Source organism: Astatotilapia calliptera, chromosome 19 (genome assembly GCF_964374335.1).
Source record: "Astatotilapia calliptera chromosome 19, fAstCal68.1, whole genome shotgun sequence".
NCBI lineage: Eukaryota > Metazoa > Chordata > Actinopteri > Cichliformes > Cichlidae > Astatotilapia > Astatotilapia calliptera.
In genome coordinates this window covers 11,968,216-11,987,676 of record NC_137440.1, presented here as the reverse complement: position 1 = coordinate 11,987,676, position 19,461 = coordinate 11,968,216, and the positions used below count along the sequence as shown (strand labels likewise).

Here is a 19,461-nt window from a genome sequence, read left to right as displayed (position 1 = left end):
TGAATGTTAGACAGAAAGCACTTTGTGTCTTGTAATCAGGTTTTTGACTCGCTTCTAGAGTATTTTCTGTGTCCTTCAGGCTAGTTAATAAAGAGTAACCCAAGCTGGGGAGGTCGTGGTCAACTGCTACTTAAACATGTGGGATCACTCTCTGAGATGGCTATAGCAGATGCTAACCACTCACTAGCCCCACTGGGGAATTCCCGCCCCCCACCACATTTGACTGATGGGAACCTTGCTGGTAACCAAAGATTTTTTCCATATGTCATGATGACCAATCGCGTGTTCACTGCTTAAAGTTTGATCATGTAAGTTGTTGTAATAGTGAAAAGTACATTTTAGTTTGCGTTGTCTTTGTTCATGAAGGCGGTGCCAGTGTACCGCTCTTTGTGAGCCCAATGCCAAATTGTTTATAATCTTCATTTCTGACAAAAAAGTCGACAAAGTTAAAGATAATTCAGTTTTTTTTTTCATAGAGAAGACTTACACCTGTTTATTAACAGGGCTTTGAGTCTTTTGAGGTTCAGGATTGGAAAAAACATGGAGGAAGACGGAGGACGGAGCCTAGAGCAACAAAATGTGATATTATATCAATCTCGGATGTCATGTGCATTGGAGCGGCGACGGTGTCAGCTTGAAATCTCACCATATGTGCTGTGACTGTGGAGTGTTGACACAGCAGAGCACAGTGAAACCCTCTGTGTTAACAATTGATGAATGAAAGTTGTTCGTCTGTCAACGCTTTGCTGCATTTGGACAAAATCATTTAACAGCAACCATCAGCTGAGGGAGCGCTGGTCATTATTTTTCCTGAAGCCTCAATTTCCAGTGACACTGTGTTTTGTTTTGTTTTTTTTACTGTGTTTACTTGCTGGTCAGTGAGGTAATGTGTACAGTATACCATCCAACCATGTTTTGGTAAGCCCTCAGGAGCATCGTGGCGAATTATATCCACGCCAGGACCTGGAGATAAACGGCAGCCCTCTCTCTATGTGGTCTCACCAGATAGTTTGTTCTGTTTCCAAGGAAGTAAACTATAATTTTAAGATTGATTGCCAAGAACTATGGCCTAGTCTGTGGTTGGTATAGCTTTGTAGAAAGAATTGGTAGCTTGCTTTTCCTGACATAAAGAAAGCTTGTCTGACTGATAGGCAGAGGAAAATGTGCAACTCTGAAGGGAAACTATGGAAAGTGTAGGACTTTTGATGGCACACCGCAAAAGATATTATTTCAAGATGTGGAGCCGGGTCCTCTGAAAAGGAAACTTCAGAAACTGGCACTTTGTCACTCTGTGCTGTTATACAATCACTGACTAGCACTTTAATACCACATGGAAATGCCAGTGTTGTATATTCCCACTTTACGGTCCATTTATCTGTGGAGGCATCAAACAGCAGCTCAAAGACTAAACATTTCTAGTCTCATGGTTTCACTTTCTTATAAAGAAAAGATTAATATTTAAACGGCAGCCAAAGAGATTTAAATGCCAAACCAGCTTTTCAGAAGCGCCAATGTTCTTAGAAATATTTGCCAAATAATCGTTGCAACCAACTTGGCAGCTGAGGAGACAAAGATGTTAATGGTGCCCTCTCTTCATCCGTCCCTCCTGCAGCTCCACATCACCGTCTCTCCAGAGAAAGTCAAGCTCAACATTGACTGCCAAGAGGTGGCAGAGAAGCCCATCAAAGAGGCCAACAACATCACACTGGATGGCTATGAAGTGCTTGGCAAGATGGTCAAGTCTGGAGGTGGAAGGAGGCAGTCTGCTACAGTAAGTCAAAAAAACGAGCTGGGACTCATTAAAACTGCAAAAGTTTGGAAAAACGCTTTTGGAAGATCATCTCTTAAATTTCCAAAGAAAGAACATCCAAAACTTCTTGTCCATAGATGCACAATTCACTTTTAACTGCTCCCACCGAATGCGTCTGTCTTTTAACAGCGTAGGAGCCATTTGTTAACAGCCTCGCTTCTTCTGTTGTGTAGTTCCAGCTCCAGATGTTCGATATCGTCTGCAGTTTGAGCTGGATCAGCCGAGACAGATGCTGCGACCTGCCTGCAACAGTAAGAACAATTTAGAATCGTGTCGTAAACAAGCCAGAAGGCCGCTGACATACATGCGCACTGTTCGGCTATTCTGCCACATTTGCTTCCCATGTTCTCTCTGAAGCCTTTAATCTTTGCTGTTAGCTGTAACACATCTCCAGAGGTCCACTGTGACTGTATACACTATCCTGGGTTTACAGCCCAAAGTCTACGTTTGCTGGTATGTGGTCATTAAGCAAAACGCTATACTGCTGTTTGAAAAGAAAGCGCCTCAGCTGGCCTCAATGGAACCTTGTATCCTGTGTAATTGTGCTAATCGCACTATTGCCATCATGACCTCCCGATTACATGAAAACAAACGCTCCTTTAGATCACCAAGCACTCACTAAATCACATTTACTTTGATGCATTATGGTAAAAACCGGATGCATGCACATTTAGGCAATTACAAGTAATTCTTGTATAATTTGCATCACATATTAATCCATCATGTCAATGATTCCAGTCTTATATAACACATCACATCAACCAATCATTTCCATACGTGGACAGCGTTTGGTCCTGAAGCTTCACGATGACCAGAGTTTGTTGGGATACTGTTGCCTAATTGTGTAATTGTATGCTACAGATTTCAAAGACAAGCCTTCGATTGTCAGTTGGTGTTAAATATGCAATAATAATGTGTGTTTCTGCTCAACTTTGGTCCTTTTCAGAGAGATGAGGCCAAGTGTCCATCCCTTCCTCACTCTTGCACGTGCACGCAGGACAGCATCGGCCCCCAGGGACCTCCTGGACCTTTGGTACAGAAACTCCCTCCATCATCCCTTAATCTGCCTTCACTTCCTCTTCCTCTGCGTGTCTTCACCTGATAAAGCAGTTTTCTCAGAAGACAGAAATATTTCAGAGATGATGATGATAAAGCCAGACCGTTCTCTGTTACAGTGACCATACAGCTTCACATTTGTACTCAAACACACTGAGGATGTTTTTTTTAATCTCTGGAAAGAGCATTTGAGGATGAGACAAGTGGCACATGTGAAAAAAAAAAAGTGGGCTTGGGGAAAAGTGTCAAAAGATAAGTGCCTGTCGGAAAAACGGCAGTACAGACGTCTTGAGGAGAGGTCTGGAATATGTGGGCTTGGTAACCTCACTAAGCCAATGCAAGGATTTCGCTGGCTTTGGGGCTTTAGGGGTTTTGGAACTTGCTCCTGTTGTTACACTCACTCGGATTTCTGGCTCCTCACTTTTCTAGGGAAGCCCGGGCACCAAAGGACCTCGAGGAGACAGAGGAGATCCTGGCAAGCCTGTAAGTTAAACTTGACATCACTGTAGGCTTTGATTTTATGAGGCTCCTAAAGTAAAGTTAGATATGTGATAAATATGCTTCGCGATGCCATGGTATTTCGCAAGCTATTGCAAATTGCACACATCTGAAGTCAGTTATCGACTGTATGTTTTTCCACAGCTACAGTTAGAGGGGCCTATGTTAGGTAACCTAAAGGCTCGTTTCCCGAGGCAATCATTGTCTATATGTGCAGTTAAAGGTTTGCTTTAGGTTGCCAGAGGCTGTGTAACATTTCGTTGTATGTTTCGGTTAATGCTTTAGGGTTCGATGGGTCCACGTGGTGAGCAAGGACTTCCAGGTTCGATGGGACCACCAGGTCCACAAGGCCCTAACGGACTCTCTCTGCCTGGAGAACCAGTAAGTTCATCCACACTCCAAAGAAATCCTCTGAGTAGATGTACGTTTCCACACTATCACTGTTTTTTCTTTAAATTACCGTTCACATGTGCTGATAAGTGAAGTTTGTGTGAAAGTTGATGAATAGCTGATGTAGTTTACATTTTGCCAGTGAGTTGGATTTATAACTAATGTCAAAACACATCACACTCCCCTCGACGTGAAGAAAGACCAGAGGGCTCGCTTAGGATTTTTTTTTACCTGCAGATGTTCTTGTGAAAACACAAAATCAATCACAATCACAGGTTCACCGAAAGAAAACAACCCCAAAGACTAAAGCAAGCTTGTCTTTTCTCATCCTCCATCTTCAGGGTCGCCCAGGACCGAAGGGAGATCCCGGAGACCCAGGCATGCCCGGTCTGCAAGTACGTACTTCTCTTTATTTTGTGGTTTGTGAGCAGGAAACGGGAGACTATCCACAGAGAGCGGTGTTGCTACTGGAGCCTGGATTTAGTCCATATGGCTGGATGAAAACCACACTCAGAGTGGGAGGTTTACCATGCCATCCTCAGGGAGTCCCACACTCTCAGATCAGCCCACTGATTGACAAACGGTAGAAGGCCGCTGATGCAGTTAAATTATTATGAAGTGCAGGCTCATGTTACCAAAGGGGAAATGGGGAATGGAACATGTTCTTCTCCAGCCTTGTAACTGAAGATGATTGGGACGTGGTAAAGACTTGCACTCTGTCTGAAGTTTGAGCATCTTTGACTTATGGCAGAAGACATCCTGCTGAGCTTGTGGATGAAAATGAAGGTCAAATAAAAGCAGACTCTTGGGAGTTCTTTGAGGTTGCACGGATTTTTTTTGACTGTCAGAAGCAAACATGAAGTTAGGCCAAATCCATTTTATATAATAGTTAGGAATTTTCTGGATTTGAGAGGCTTGGTATTGCGTAGCCATCATCGCTTCACTCATCCAGCCAACTCCCACCGTTCAGTTGGAGAGAACCTCACTATTGGCCATTCTGGTCCTTGAATAAGCAAATTCAGACATGAGAGAAAGTCCCAGAGCTTGTTGGCAGCATTGTGATCGTTGCTTACGTAATACAGCTTATTATAACAGCCTATGTACATTTCTACAAGATGTCCTACGTCAAGAGACAAGAGAGAGGTTTTCCTACCAAAATATGTACTGTTTTTGGCTCGACACTGAGGAAAATGCAGGATTTTTCTGTTAATTCTAGGTCAGCGGGGCCACTGGGGAGCTCTATAAACGTCCTGTTCTTGATCATTCACATTTGATGAAGTGTGTCTGCCTTTTTCCCAGGGTCCTGCTGGACAGCGCGGTCCTCTGGGCCCCGTTGGACCGAGCGGAGCGCGGGTAAGATCGATCTTTGGACATGCGTTGTATTCACACTGTGTTCAAAGCCTAGAAATACTCAAGCACATGTTTTACATGCGATCAGCCACTTATACACGGCCCCATGTTTGATGTTGCCTCCATGTTCTCACTTACGTCAGCCAGAACCATTGAGCCACTGCCTATAAGCCTAATGTAAAAACACACACACAGGCTGATGTATTGCAGGGGTCTCCAGTGTGTTGTTATCCATGTGTGATTGTATGTTGTTTCTGCTTAGGGGCCACCAGGAAAGGAGGGACCATCTGGACCCAGAGGCCCACCAGGACCCATGGTGAGTGTGGAATTGTTTGTGTTGAAAGGAGCCAAATAAATATTCAGTGGAGTGTGCTTTATTTCCTGATATATCTGCAACAATTACTCCTCTGGCTCCACGGCACATGAAAAGCAGGCTGTAGTCTGTAGCTTCCTCCACTGTTACCAGGCTCGTGCGTGCATCTCATTTCCTTTTTCTGTGGTTTAAGGAGGTCTGAATCCACTTAATCCAGCCGCCATGCCAGCCAGTATAGAACGCACACGTACTATACCATCCTGAGTGCTCCAAGAGCCATTAGCACCGGCTGGCGAGTGTGTTTGTGTGCATGTGTGTGTTTCAATCTGTTCTTGGCAGCTTGTGCCACGTGCCCCTACACCCCCCCAACCCGCTGCAGATGCTAAAGTATAGCTCCCTACCTAAAGCTTGTTATGCAGCTATTAACAGGGAGCAGAAGTTAAATGTTACGATTACATTTACTGTGCAGTCATTTCAAATACAAACCGCTTTTCTCTGAAAATTCTCCTTTTTTTTTTAGGGAAATCCTGGAAATCCAGGTGTTCCAGGAATAACAGGAAAACCAGGAAAACCAGGAGATCCAGGAAGTCCAGTACGTACTGAATAACGTGGCACAAATATAGGGGTCCAGGACGTGGTACGCTTGTTCTCATGTTGTTCCTCTCATTAACAGGGACCTGTTGGCCTTAAAGGAGAGAAAGGAGAGAGGGTGCGTATCATCTTCTCATCGCTGTTTTGTAACGCTTTAGGAAACAATCGCTTCATGACAACATCTTTGTTTTCCAGGGAGATTTTGCATCCCAGAACATGATGCGCTCCATTGCCCGACAAGTTTGTGAACAGCTTGTGAACAGTGAGTCAAATGTTTCATATAACTCTGGGAATTTATCTTAAATGATATTTCTGTCCTAAATCTCTTTGATGCGTCCTCTTTGTTTGAAGGTCAGATGAGCAGAGTCGACATGCTGCTCAACCAGATTCCTTCCGGATATCGTAGCAACACTCCTGGACCACCTGGGCCTCCGGGCCCTCCTGGCAACACGGGATCCCGCGGAGAGCCCGGACAGCCTGGCCGAACTGGTTTCACTGGAAACCCTGGTTTACCTGGAAATCAAGGAGAAAGAGGTGCGATACCAACTCTGTGGTTTATCCACAATTCCAAGCAAACACTTTAATCAAGAGTCACCTCAGTTGTGTTTCATAGACACCCTGAACATTTCTCCTTTTTGCCAGATATGAGAACTTGTTTTCATTTGTTTGAAAGTGAGTTCTACTCTTTAATGTTTCTGTAGGTTTGCCAGGAGATAAAGGAGAGCGAGGGGCTCCAGGAACCGGTATCAGAGGACAAAGAGGTCCAAGTGGACCACCAGGTAACACAATTCATCTTTTTGAAGTGAAGTAGGCCATAGCGAGAAGAAAACGAGCTGCTTTAAGCTTGTTTTCTGTTGAACATTGTTCTCCAGCAGCTGCAGACAGTCTGCTGCTCTCCCACTGTTCAAATTTACAACTCGATCCTGACTCTAACACAGTTTCGCCGTGACAGCCTTTTCCAACCTTCTTGGTGGACCTTTCTAGGACCGAGTACTCCCACTGGCCCCATTAAAACGACACATTTCAGCAAGAGGCTGAAATTTACCTACAGTAACTGTGGCTGAGGATCTTTGGTTTGGGCAGCTGCGCTACATAAATTTTTTGGAGAGGCCCCAAACATTTTCCCAATTCTTTCCTTTCTTAAAGATTTATGTGATGTGTGCATATTAGACATCTACAAAGACATCCACGGTAAATGGAAAAAGAATTTCCACATGTGATGTTCAGACAGCACCCAGGACGTCTTTAGACCGTGTTGCAGTTCAAGAAAAAGAGAAAATGTCATTAGTTTGAATGAGCTTGTAGTTTTCTTTAGGTGAAAATGAGATCTGGTGTGCGGCTTATAAAAGTGCTCGAGAAAGTTTCCGTTCCCTTGGGAAGTGATTCCTCAACAACAGGAACCTCCTATTGATGTCTACCCCACACCGAACACTGACATCTCTGTTTCTGTGAATGAATTGAGAAACAACTAGGAAGTCCACGCTGATGACTCACACGCACTGTGTATGTGTGTGGGTGTGAGTGGGGGGGTCAGATTGTTGTACAATGAGCTTTCTTTAGTGGCTTCATTGACAACACATGGGCTCACTTAAAGGAGAGAAAAAAGAGGGGGGAAAATTCCACCGTGAGTTTTGCTGTCTAGACAGACGGGGCCGGGGTGATTCCAAACAGCCCAGACTGCATCCCTCTCTTTAATTGAGCCACTGAAAAGTTGAAATTACAGTTCTGCTGCCCTGTGAACCCCCACCGTTTCCACAGACGGGTTGCGGATGATGTCAGTGGGGTTTTGTGCTTAGCTGTAGAGACTCCCTGCTCAGGTTGGCTTCACTCGCCTTCTCGCTCCCATTTGCAGGGCCACCCGGAGAGTCACGAACCGGATCCCCGGGGCCTTCTGGCTCCGCTGGGCCTCGTGGCCCTCCAGGTCGTCAGGGCACTCCAGGCGTGAGGGGACCACCGGGACCACCTGGGTACTGCGACTCCTCTCAGTGTGTTGGCATTCCTTACAACGGACAAGGTTACACAGGTACGCTTGATGCGCTGTAGGTCCTGCATGGTGCTACATCAGAGGAAACTCCAAGTGTATGCACGATTATTAGACTGGCAGCTCATTGGACAAATTCAATGGATGGAGGTATGAATGCAGCAGAGTGTTGATATCGGAATAAAACTATTAGTTTTGTTCCCTGGGATTCGTTTTCAGTTACTCATGCTGCTCTGTTGAGCTTTGTTGGTTTGCGTGTGACAAATTTTCAAAAATAGCAACTTTTGAAGAAGCGGTCAAATAATTTGTAACTTGTATATTTAAATACCTCCATACATTTAATGTCCAGGTTTGAAACTGGCATGTAAAGCATTCTAGCTATTGGTCAAATGAGATGCTTTTTACTTTGTTCCACAGAAAACTCACACCTTGTTTGAACTATTTTCAGGTTTTGCATAGTAAACGTTCTAAGTCAACTGTGCTGCTTACACTTTGAAGTCCCGTTTCTGAGATGTTTGGCCGTTTGCTATGGGGCATGTAAGGATAAATCGCCACGGACATGATTATTGAACATTTAAAAAGAAAAAAAAAAAACACGAATGGAGCGGACTAACATCATCTCACAGCTACAAGCTACGGTGATGGCAACCTGCTGGTCTGTTTGCATCTTGAACCACAAACCGTTGGGAGATAGAAAGCAGAGACTGAGCACTTCTACAGAGGAAGGAGCATGTACAAATACCACCCAAAACAAGTACTAACATAGAGGAGCGTTAATGTAGAGGTGACACGTGTAAATAAAACTAATGTTTTGCCTTGTAAATGATTGTATGAAACGAGACATTTCACTAAAAATCAAGTTAACATCTGTATTGAGCTCGTGCCTTGTAACCCTCTGCTTACTTACATCAGCATAACCCCTGTTTATGACGCCTGAGTGCCCTAAACAGCTCTGGTCCAGACTGAAGCATGTTTCATTTGTACTTTTTAATCATCGTGCTCTTTGTGTACATTGGTGAAAATGGTGCTAAATGTTGCTTTCCTGCTATTTCCATTTGTCTTTTATAGTATCAGCTGGTTATGTTACTATGTCTTTTTTATTCAATATCTTGTTGGGTTTTATTGTAAATGTCATCACAGCTTTTAAAACTTCTTTTTGTTACTTTAGAGAGAAGCAGTTTGACACAGGGCATTTTTTAAAGTCCACAGTGCAATATAATTTAAAATTGTGCATGTGAAAAGTTGCAGAAGCAGCCCGTTTTTTGATTGGCCATCCTCAATATGTTTCTAGCCAACCAGTACCCACCTGAACCCGAAGTAGTGAATATACCTGTGGAGCCAGCTGGAGAGTTTGAGACACGAAACCCCAGAGGAAAGCGATCGCTACCACAGGACAATACAGAAACACTAGCATCATAGCTACGTTAAGGAGCGGTCAGAAAGTCTACTATTGAATAACTTACAGGAACACTTAAGTGAGGATGAAGCGATATCCAGAGCAAAACTAGTACTTATATGGGTTTGATACCCCTGGCTATAATGAACATATATATTTTTTTTGATGTGACAAACTTTAGGAAGATGAATACAAATGTACATGTTACAAACCTGTGTGCTTGCCAAGTGTCTGCTTGTAATATAACCGCAAGTGTTAATCGGGCTTCAGTGCACTAATCGTGTAAAATCCCGTCCAGAGATGTACATCGTGTATGTTTTTGAACACTTTCCATCTACCCATGTCGTTTTCAGTAAGTACTGCCGTTTCAGTTAAAAAACATCGCCCCTGTGACATTGTGACCAATTTGTAAACCCGCTGATATTCTGACTCTTTGTAACAAGCAGCATTTCTTTTTAAATATTTTGTTTTCTTACCAAAGGTGGAATTGCATAATTGTGCTGTATATTTACTGAGGATTTCTAAGGCAGAATATAGTTGTCATTTCCTATCGATGCAGTTTCAATTTGGTTGCAAGACTATGGACATAGGATTGCTATTTTCATGTTTTAACTGCACATTTTGTGAATTCCACACAGCCTTATTTTCTTATTTATTTCTGAAACGAAAGAGGCATTTTTCAATAAAACTACTGAAAATGTAACAGTTGTTTGAGCTTTCTTATCGTTTTTCTATAAACTGAACTTTGAGTCAGAAACGTCAAAGGTCTGAGCCGCAGCTGCTGTCTGTTCGAAATTCCTCTAGATGTTTATTTGAGCGACAGAACCTGTTTTTCCTCAACATGAGACTTTCAGGAAAAGACTTTGAAGTGGAAAACTTTATTTATTTTGACAGCTAAAGATATTTTGAGCCTGTCAAGACAACGAGAAGAGAAAGAAAGAAAGAAAGAGCTTAACTTCTGAGCTACTTCACAGTCTTTGACATGAAACCGCTTGGCTTTTATCCTATCAGACTGCAACAATTAAGCTTAGAGATCCATAAGGAAACAATGTAGTGGTAACTGGGCCAATACCAGCACTGGAAAAACCCAAAGATTTATGCCCTTCAAGCATGTCTAATGGTGAAATAAGAGACGTATGAGGTAAGCAACAACTGACAAGTTTCTGTTTGTTGTGATAAAGGGAAAGCATGTCTGAGGAGGGGTTCTGCACAAATGCCACAGATAAGAGCTGCGAGTAATGTCCCGAGGTCAAGCTCGGCAACACAAACGTGGAAACATTCCACTCTGGATGTGTCTTACCTTTATTTCCTGATGATAAGTGCATGAAGGTGTAAAACAGCTGCTACATGTTACACAAAGGCTTAAGTGAAAGGACCCACAGCTGATGGTTCTCACTGCTTTAGTTATCACATGATTTCTCTATTAAGCCCCTCCCCTTTTTATTTTATAGTACTTACAGACATGTTTACTGCGACATATGGAAATGTATCCACACCTGTTTTTACGCCATACAGAGTTCACACTGCGTTTCAACATACAGCAAACACATTATCATCTCAACATCATTCGACGACGCCGTCCAAGCAAACTGAGGCTACATTTGCCCCCATTTTTCCACCACATCCAAATGGATACCGCGTTTCCCCCCAAACTTACTGATGCCTCACTGTAATCCACCTGGTCTGGTTGAGTTTGATGGCAATCCAGCGTCCATCTGTGTTCACTTTGTGGCCAGAGTTTCAAGTGGGCTGTTCTAGCGGTTGTTACGCACTTCTGTTTTATCTCTGGATGTCCTCTTGAAAAACAGCAAACAAAGCACTTTTTCGGCTACAGTGGGAAGAAATATTTGTAATCTTATGTAGCATTTTATGACTTCAGGGAAAAGGTTTTGGAAAATGTACATATTTGCTGAAAGGATGAACAGCAAAGCTGAGACTTCTCATACGCTCTCCAAGCTCTTTAAAACATATCTGTTCATCTGAACACTTCACGTCCTCACTTTAGGTTTGACAGCGTTTTAGTAGGTAAGCTGAAAGGCTTGGATGTGAATTGAGCTGCGGTTTGGGGAAGGCCTCGAAGGGGCTCCCGGGCCTGGCAGATCCCCGTGTTATAAATACAAGTGAAGAAGTTAAACAATTGATAAGTGGAGGGAGGGTGGGGCACGTGAATGAGAACAAACAGCTTGTAGAACTGGGGAACAAAAAAGATGAGAACTGGAAGGAGCATGTTTGGAGGTCCTGCTCCTGAAATTCTGATACTTCATCTCCAAAACAAGTTTTACCATAGAGATTGAAAATGTGACGTCATTCAGGGGTAAAACCGCAAAGAATTCTGGGAACTCGTGGCAAGAGGTACTAGCGCACGCAGGCTTTCAATTGAAATCAGTTACACAGCGATAAAAAGAAACACAAAAAATGGCAAGAAGCTGTTGTATTCTTGACTGCAATAGCCGGTCGCATGACAGCCACGGGAAGCCGACGGGTAAAGAGATCGGTTGTTATCGGATTACGTCGTGGAAGAGATATTGTTCGAGCCATGTTTCCGAAGTAACAAAGAGGCGACGGATGGCCTGGATTGCAGCCATTCAAAGACAAAATATAACGTCCCAGAACACTCCAGCTCACATGTTAGTCTGCTCCAAGCATTCCCACAAAGGTCAGTGTTTTGTTGTAGTTAATACGTCATTTTTCTTAACATAATTGGTGATATAGGTTACAAGCAAGTCTGGCACTGAACAGAAATTGTCGCTCCTTTGTTTATTGTGCATAAATAGTGAATTGTCCTGACACAATATTGTGTTTCGCTTCTGTTATTACCATGGTACATTGACAAAAACATACTTTTATTCACAGGATAAAACAGGTTTTTTTTGTATCACTAATTGCCCAGTACGATTACAGCATGCAGTATTATTGTCACTGCTACATTTCTGTAACGCGTACCAGAAATTATTTCCACTACTAATTAATTACCGTTGAGCTCAAAGGTCCTATTAATAAACTGTTAGCGAATGTGTATTTATGAAGACGATTTGTGAGACTGGTAAACTTACCTTTGTTCATACGATGGTCTTTCGATCTACACGGTGCATTTCAAGGTCCTGTACCCATCCGTCGGTAAACTGTACCTGGGCTTGTTGCAGTGACCTGAAGTTACTAAACTTCATGAGTGTATGCACTCACTCCAAGAACCGTATAATTATAAATATGAGCGTGGTGAAAGTTGGGCAGCACGCTAACGTATTGTAGCGGGTCAGGGCTGTTCGGGGTTCTGTTTGTACAGTTATGTTTTGTTTATGTTGCCATAGTGACGGGTGACGCTCTCTCGCTGCGGCGGTGTGTCCTTCCGGGGTCAGAGGGCGCCCTGTGTGTTGTTGTTGCTGTGTTGTTGCCGCGCTGAGCAGTTAGCTAGCAGCAGTGTTCTTCTGCAGATATCAATAAACGGCTGTGCTCCCTGGCTAACTCACGGGAAGCAAGACCAAACGATACCTCCGTCTCCTCCTTGTCTGAGCTCGCCACAGTATTTTGTCCACTCTGTGTGCTCGTAAGGGTCTAACCCTTTCACAAAAGATACGAGGATTTTTTTTCCTCGTATCTTTTCGTCGAGTCTGTCTTTGTACGGACCGGCATTGTTCTCCTTCGTTTTGTACATAACTTTTTGGGGGGACAAAGAAAAACCAAGAATTCATTGGAACCGGAGAATGAAAGTTTTGCGGTGCTGCAAATGCTTGCATTTGATGCGGTACTTGGATTGTTTTGCCACGAGTTCCCGGCATGCAATGCGCGAAAGTCACGTGGTCTGTCAATCTCTGAAGGTGGGGCCTAATGTGGGTGCTTAGAATTTCATTCATGGCTGCGTTTTATGGCTTCATTAATATTCTTAATTGGTCAGCTTCTGATTAGATTTGCTAAAACAAAACCAAAATTTAGATACAAAGTTACAATGTTCCATTCCCAGTAACAGTCCCCCCTCCCTCCACATTTAACATGTTCCCATTTTAGACATAAGGCAGACCAGTGAGCTGAACTGGTGCTCAAACCTGCATTTTTAATGGACAGTCAAGGGCGACTCATCTGGTCGTAAAAAAACTTCCATTTGTACAGAAGTCTACGGGAAAACAGCCCTCGGCTCCCGCTCTGCGACCTCAGCCGATAGTTTCAAGTCAATGTGAATAAAATGGGAAGTTAATTTGTAAAGTATGGCCATTATTAGAGTCACAAAAGAGGACTATCCAATCCAAATGTGTCAATCAGATGTAAAAGCTAGAAAATGACATCAAAAGGTGCCGGCACCTGTGAGTCACTCATTTTCTCTCATTTCCTGTCTGTTCCGACATGACAGTGATACCAACTTTCTCATCTAACTCTCAGCAAGAAGAGAAGAAGCCAAACTCTCACCATATGCTCCATAAATGTAATAAATGTTGGGTGTCACGAGGAGACATTGATGTTACATAAAGATATGTTTTGCTTATTTAAAAAAAATGCTTTGATGTTCTTCTCACAATGGTCCAATATGGCAGCGTCAAATTCCTGTGAGCTGTGTTCCATCAGCACTGGCACACTAAAATACAACAAAAATACAGACTGGCTTTAGAGAAAGAAAAACCCACCAAAGCCACTCGACCCTGTTGATTTATAACAGAGCTGTGGGAGTAAAACGTTACAGAACGCTGCAGAGACGTGTCAACTTCTTCATTTCATGGCGTTAATCACAGCATTTTATGAGCATTTAACATCATCACAATAAGAAAGGAATCTCTTATCGAAAAGTCGTCATCAGTGACTGAAAAGTAGAATTTTATGAGGACTTTTAGGGTTGCTGTGATAGCATGAGATGAATTTCTGGGTTGACAGCTAAATAATGGAAATCACATGCAGTGGAAGGTGGAAACATATGGGCCATTTAAATTTTTTATTAAAATCAGGCTTTAAGCATTGATCTGCACGCCGTGTGATGATATTAATCATTGTGATCGACAGATAAGAGAGATCAATCCTAGCCCAGATACCTGGCTAGTTTTGCTGCATGCTCCAAGCATGCACATGAAAGGATGGGCCAATCCCAGAACTGAGATATTCTGCCAAATTTCAATTACTGCCGTTTTGACTGAACCGGGAAATGGTGACAACCACCACCTGTGATTCGGAACACTGTTATCAATCAACACCTTTTTATTACGTTTGTATTCAATCAACAATCAAGTCAGTGCACAGAGAGCAAATGCTGAGCGCCATTAAGAGCTATTTTTCTTCTACTGTAGTGAGCTTCGTTGTTCTGGTCCACTAGTGCTTTTCACTCCGTGCTCCATAACATGCCTACAACTAATAGTTGTGCATACGTACTGTGTACCACTATGTATTAAAACAGACACTGCTAAACATTAAAAGGAGGTTTCCTAACCTTTGTAGTCTCAATAATCATCAGTTGTGGTGCCGTTCATGTGTCAGATGTCAGTGAGGTGTATATAAAGCCCTGCCTTGCTCTTGGACACTTCAGCAGGGTGGTAACATTGTCTCGTTTATCCTGTAATGAAAACACTTCTACCCTTTTGAGAGCTGTCTTTGCTAGGATGCCAATCCTTCCATCAGTGGGACATGAGGGGGTTACTGGTTTCATGAATAATGCTGTGAAACCTTTTTTGGACTCCAGACATTTAGGATCCATGCTCGGGACACAGAAGCTGCTCTGTGGCATCTATGTATTACAGAAATAGTGAGGTTGCAAAGCTCACCATTTCTGGGAGGGACTGACCAGTATGGATGCTTAGAGACCAATAATAAAGCTTTTCATTGAATGCTGTATTACTAAAAAGGTTTTCTTTAGTTTTTTTTTTTTTTTTTTAACCTTCCCACTAAATTATAAGGTATTATTAGCTTTGTGAACATGAACCAGCATTCAGACTGTGTGGCAGTCCAACTTTCCAAGAAAATGCAACAGAATAATTTATTATTATGGATATATATGGATTTATAAACATCCTTTCAAAGCTCTCTAGAATACAAGCAAAGCTATTTACTCATGGGCTTACTGTAAATTGTATCATCTCATCACAGACTTTCTAAGCCCAGAACGTTAGCTTGGCTTTAATGTGGTTTCAAAGAGAACCACATTTCAGACCAGACAACTGTTATCTCATGTTAGACGAATGTGTTTTATTTTATTATATTTTTCTTGTTTGTCTGTACAAATACGTGTGTGTGTGTGTGTGTGTGTGTGTGTGTGTGTGTGTGTGTGTGTGTATATCTACACATATATTCATATTCGTAAATGAAAATACATGTAGACGAGTATATATTGGTTTTTTTTTGTTTGTTTTATTATGTCTGAAATAAATAAAGATACAATCACACAAATGTATAGGAATTGCTTGACCCTTGAGCAGCCACCCATTATAACGGACGGCCCTTGATTCGCGGTTTTCCAACCAAAACCTGAGGGAGGAACGGAGTAGTCCTTTTGAACTTGAAGGGGATGGGGGGGATGTTGACTCCTAAAAGAGCAAATATTCAGAGAACATACAGACAGAAGGTTTTGACTGACTGAGATGCCAAAAGCAACAGTTGAGCACTGCTCCTCTTTGAATATGGGAAGGGAAAGGGAGCGCCAACAGTTCTCCCGCTGACCTTGTTTTTTTTTAAAAAAGGTCTTTGTTTGTGAATTCTTTCCCACAGACAAGAACCAAAGAACTACAACTTAAAGAGAAAATAGTCCCAGTTAATCACTTAAATCCTAATGACAAACACTGCTTTCTCTAACACTTGTTATATAACCTGTCTCAGCATAGACACCCAGTCACTGTTCAGCTCTGATTCTTCTGCTCAGTGTGTTTAGTGTTTTAGTCCCTGCTAGTCCCAACAGAGGGTCAGTTCACTGCTATGCACACGGCCAAAAACATCAGTACTCCTTCTGAAAGGATTTCAGGTAAAGCTACTGTCATTAGTCTTGGAGTATCCATCAGGTGATCCCCCGACTTTTGTTTCACCTCCAGTCTGATCATGAATGTCTTTTTCTGTCAAATATATGTCACTTCCAATGCAATAGAAAAGGTCCAAATTTTTCCATGCTGGGCAACTTGTCTGTTTTGCAAGGAAGGCGATTCAGCAGACGTCCCCCACCCGGGTCACTGCTCTGCATGTGCTGCTTCCTGCAACACAACGTAGAGCACAGCTGCGGAGATCACGGGTCGGGAGCCAACAAGTGTTTTGATTCCTCTGCCGATCCCAGAAAAGGATGTGCAAGAAGTCTGACCTTTAAGCAGAGTGAGACGTGATGGTATATTTATGAAGACCTGAGGGTGGTCTCAGACACTTTGGGGTTGTGACTGAGGCCTTAATGATCATCAAAGGGTTAGACAGTTGTTGAGTGCTATGGGCATACAGCTGAAGACATAAATCCCAATCCTGCTATATCTTTGGATCATCCAAGTGCATAGGTGTGCACGAAACCATTTATAACCCAATTAACTCAACTGACGTCAATACCTGACATGTTTCTTCCCGTCCTCGAAGAGCGGTTTAAATGCTCCTGGGTAGCTATGAGTAATGACTTTGGATAAGTACCTCATCCTGTGACATGATTCATCTGCTTCAATCAGAGCTGATGTATTTCAGCCTTTTTTCTCCCCCAGCACATTCAGTCCAGTGAAATCTAACAGCACTGCAAGCGAAGCGATGTGTAACCCCACAGTGGCTGCGCACAGTGAGTGTTGTTAGCATTTTTCACTAAAGACATCAGATGTCCAAAGACAGCTGCATGTCAAGATGAAGTCAAAGATGAGGTGTGAAAGATTTTATGGGAACATTTCTTCTGTGTCAGACTGTATTGATTAAGTTACAAATGTTACTTACTGAAGAATGTGGGAAATGAATACAGTCAATTCAGTTCAACTGAATTTTATTTATACAGCACCAAATCACAATAACAGTCACCTCAAGGCGCTTTATATTGTAAGGTAAAGATCTTACAATAATACAAAGAAAACAGAAAAACCCAACAATCATATGACCCGCTATAAGTAAGTGCCTTGGTGACAGTGGGAAGGAAAAACTCCCTTATAACAGGAAGAAATCTCTGGCAGAACCAGGCTCAGGGAGGGGCGGGGCCATCTGCTGCGACCGTTTGGGGTGACTGGAAGGGAAAACGACAGGACAAAGACATGCTGTGGAAGAGAGACAAACATTATGACTAATGATTAACTGCAGATGTGTGTGAACACAGTGAGTAAAAAAGATGACTGAAGAAGAAACAGTGCATCATGGGAATCCCCCAGCAGCCTACACCCAGCGCAGTGCAGCTGAGGATGCAGGGTCACCTGATCCAGCCCTAACTAAAAAGAAAGCTTTAAGTCTAATCTTAAAAGTGGACATCGGTCTCCCGAATCCAAACTGGAAGCTGGTTCAACACAAGAGTGGGGCCTGAAAGCTGAAGGCTCTGCCTCCCATTCTACTTTTAAATAAGATTTTCAGGGCCGAGTACAATAACCTCAGTTTGATCGGAATTAAGAAGCAGAAAGTTAGCGGCCATCCAGGTCTTTATGTCTTTAAGACATTCCTGCAGTTTAACTCATTGGTGTGTGTTATCTGGCTTCATGGACAGATAGAGTTGGGTGTCATCTGCATAGCAGTGTAAATGTATGCTGTCTTCTAATGATGCTGCCTAAGGGAAGCATGTATAATGTAAACAGAATTGGTCCTAGCACTGAACCCTGTGGAACTCCATAATTAACCTCAGTGTGTGAAGAGGACTCTCCATTTACATGCACAAATTGGAGTCTATTAGATAGATATGATACAAACCACTGCAGTGCAGTACCTGTAATACCTACAGCATGTTCTAATCGCTGTCATAAAATATTTGAGAGTTATGGCAAAGAGTGAAGTACTTCTGATTTGAGGAGGTACGGCTTCCAGAGTCATACATATTGAAGAAGTAAAATTATTAACAAGATGATCGACTTCTGTGGGAGCAGCATTCAGATAGCTGCTCTGCTCTGTGTTGACTGCTCCCCACTGCTGTGTCATCCTTAATCTAAATTTAAATGTTATCAGGAAATGATCAGACAGGAGAAGGTTTTCAGGCAACACTGTTAAATGTTCAGTTTCTATGTCATATGTTAAAACGAGATCTAGACTGCAATTAATGTGTTGGGTGGGTTCTTTTACATTTTGAAAGAAACCAATCGAGTCTAATAATAGATAGAAATCAGGTCAAACCTCAGAGTAAGGCCCACCTTACTGGGCTCCTCTTTCCTACAAGTGCTCTATACAACACGCCACATTCACTCTAGGTTTCTTAGTGCTTCCTAACTACCAGTCATAGTCCGATGGACACATCAGAGATCAATCTTTCCCAAGGATACTTGGCATGCAGACTGGAGGAGCCAGGGATCGAACCACTAACCTTCTGATGAGTAGATGATCTGCTCCACCTCCTGAGCTACAGCCACCCACTTTACTGATTGCTACCGAATGTATGGGCCTGGATGGTAAGTGCTGGTAGAGACATGTTGGGGTGAACAAAATGCTGTGTCACTCTCTCCTTGTGGAGCAACTTTGAGAAAATTATCTCCAGTTTCCCCTTCAGGCCAGAGCAGCTGTCAGAGAGGCAAACCCCAGCGGAGGAGCTGTCTGCATGACTCAGCTCTCACAGGAGTCTCTGAATGGGAGTAATGGGAGGAATACAGCCTGCTTTTCTGGGAAAGGCCAAAAAAAGAAGGAGAAAATATCTGTAAGCATGGCTTATGTTGCCCGTTACTTCTTTTTCCTGAAAGGAAATGAACGCACTGCAAAAAAACACAATAAACTTATTTAGAGATAATTGTGAAAAGCTGCTTGAAAATGACGAGAGCTGTTTAATTGTTGGTATTTCAGGGTTATAGAGTAATTATGAAAAACATTAAATGAAGGTTTGTCTTGTTTTAATATGACCACAAAACCTGTTAACATCATGAACTCATCTACTAAGAAGTTTCGCTGTGTTTTTACTGGAACTATGGATTTTAAAATTAGGAATTTCCTATTATTAATCTTAAGTTTGGGGTCTGTGAGCATTTTGTAGTTTGTGTTGTAAACTT

At 42.6% G+C, this 19,461-nt stretch overlaps 1 protein-coding gene across 3 annotated transcripts in view; it reads left to right on the top strand.

Annotated features, from left to right (window-relative positions):
* Positions 1–10,088, top strand: part of col12a1a (collagen, type XII, alpha 1a) — a 50,380-nt gene extending 40,292 nt beyond the window's left edge. For 2 of the 3 annotated variants that reach the window (XM_026153104.2, XM_026153101.2), the window contains 15 exons: positions 1,613–1,771; positions 1,984–2,061; positions 2,757–2,843; positions 3,296–3,349; positions 3,650–3,745; positions 4,096–4,149; positions 5,054–5,107; positions 5,367–5,420; positions 5,938–6,009; positions 6,091–6,126; positions 6,204–6,270; positions 6,360–6,542; positions 6,710–6,787; positions 7,861–8,031; positions 9,281–10,088. In XM_026153104.2, coding sequence (XP_026008889.2) covers positions 1,613–1,771; positions 1,984–2,061; positions 2,757–2,843; positions 3,296–3,349; positions 3,650–3,745; positions 4,096–4,149; positions 5,054–5,107; positions 5,367–5,420; positions 5,938–6,009; positions 6,091–6,126; positions 6,204–6,270; positions 6,360–6,542; positions 6,710–6,787; positions 7,861–8,031; positions 9,281–9,408 — 1,371 coding nt within the window. In that variant the 3' untranslated portion in view covers positions 9,409–10,088. Of the gene's footprint in view, positions 1–1,612; positions 1,772–1,983; positions 2,062–2,756; positions 2,844–3,295; positions 3,350–3,649; positions 3,746–4,095; positions 4,150–5,053; positions 5,108–5,366; positions 5,421–5,937; positions 6,010–6,090; positions 6,127–6,203; positions 6,271–6,359; positions 6,543–6,709; positions 6,788–7,860; positions 8,032–8,437 lie in introns of all 3 variants that reach the window. The other variant, XM_026153105.2, reaches the window with a different exon arrangement.
* Positions 10,089–19,461: the final 9,373 nt, after the last annotated feature.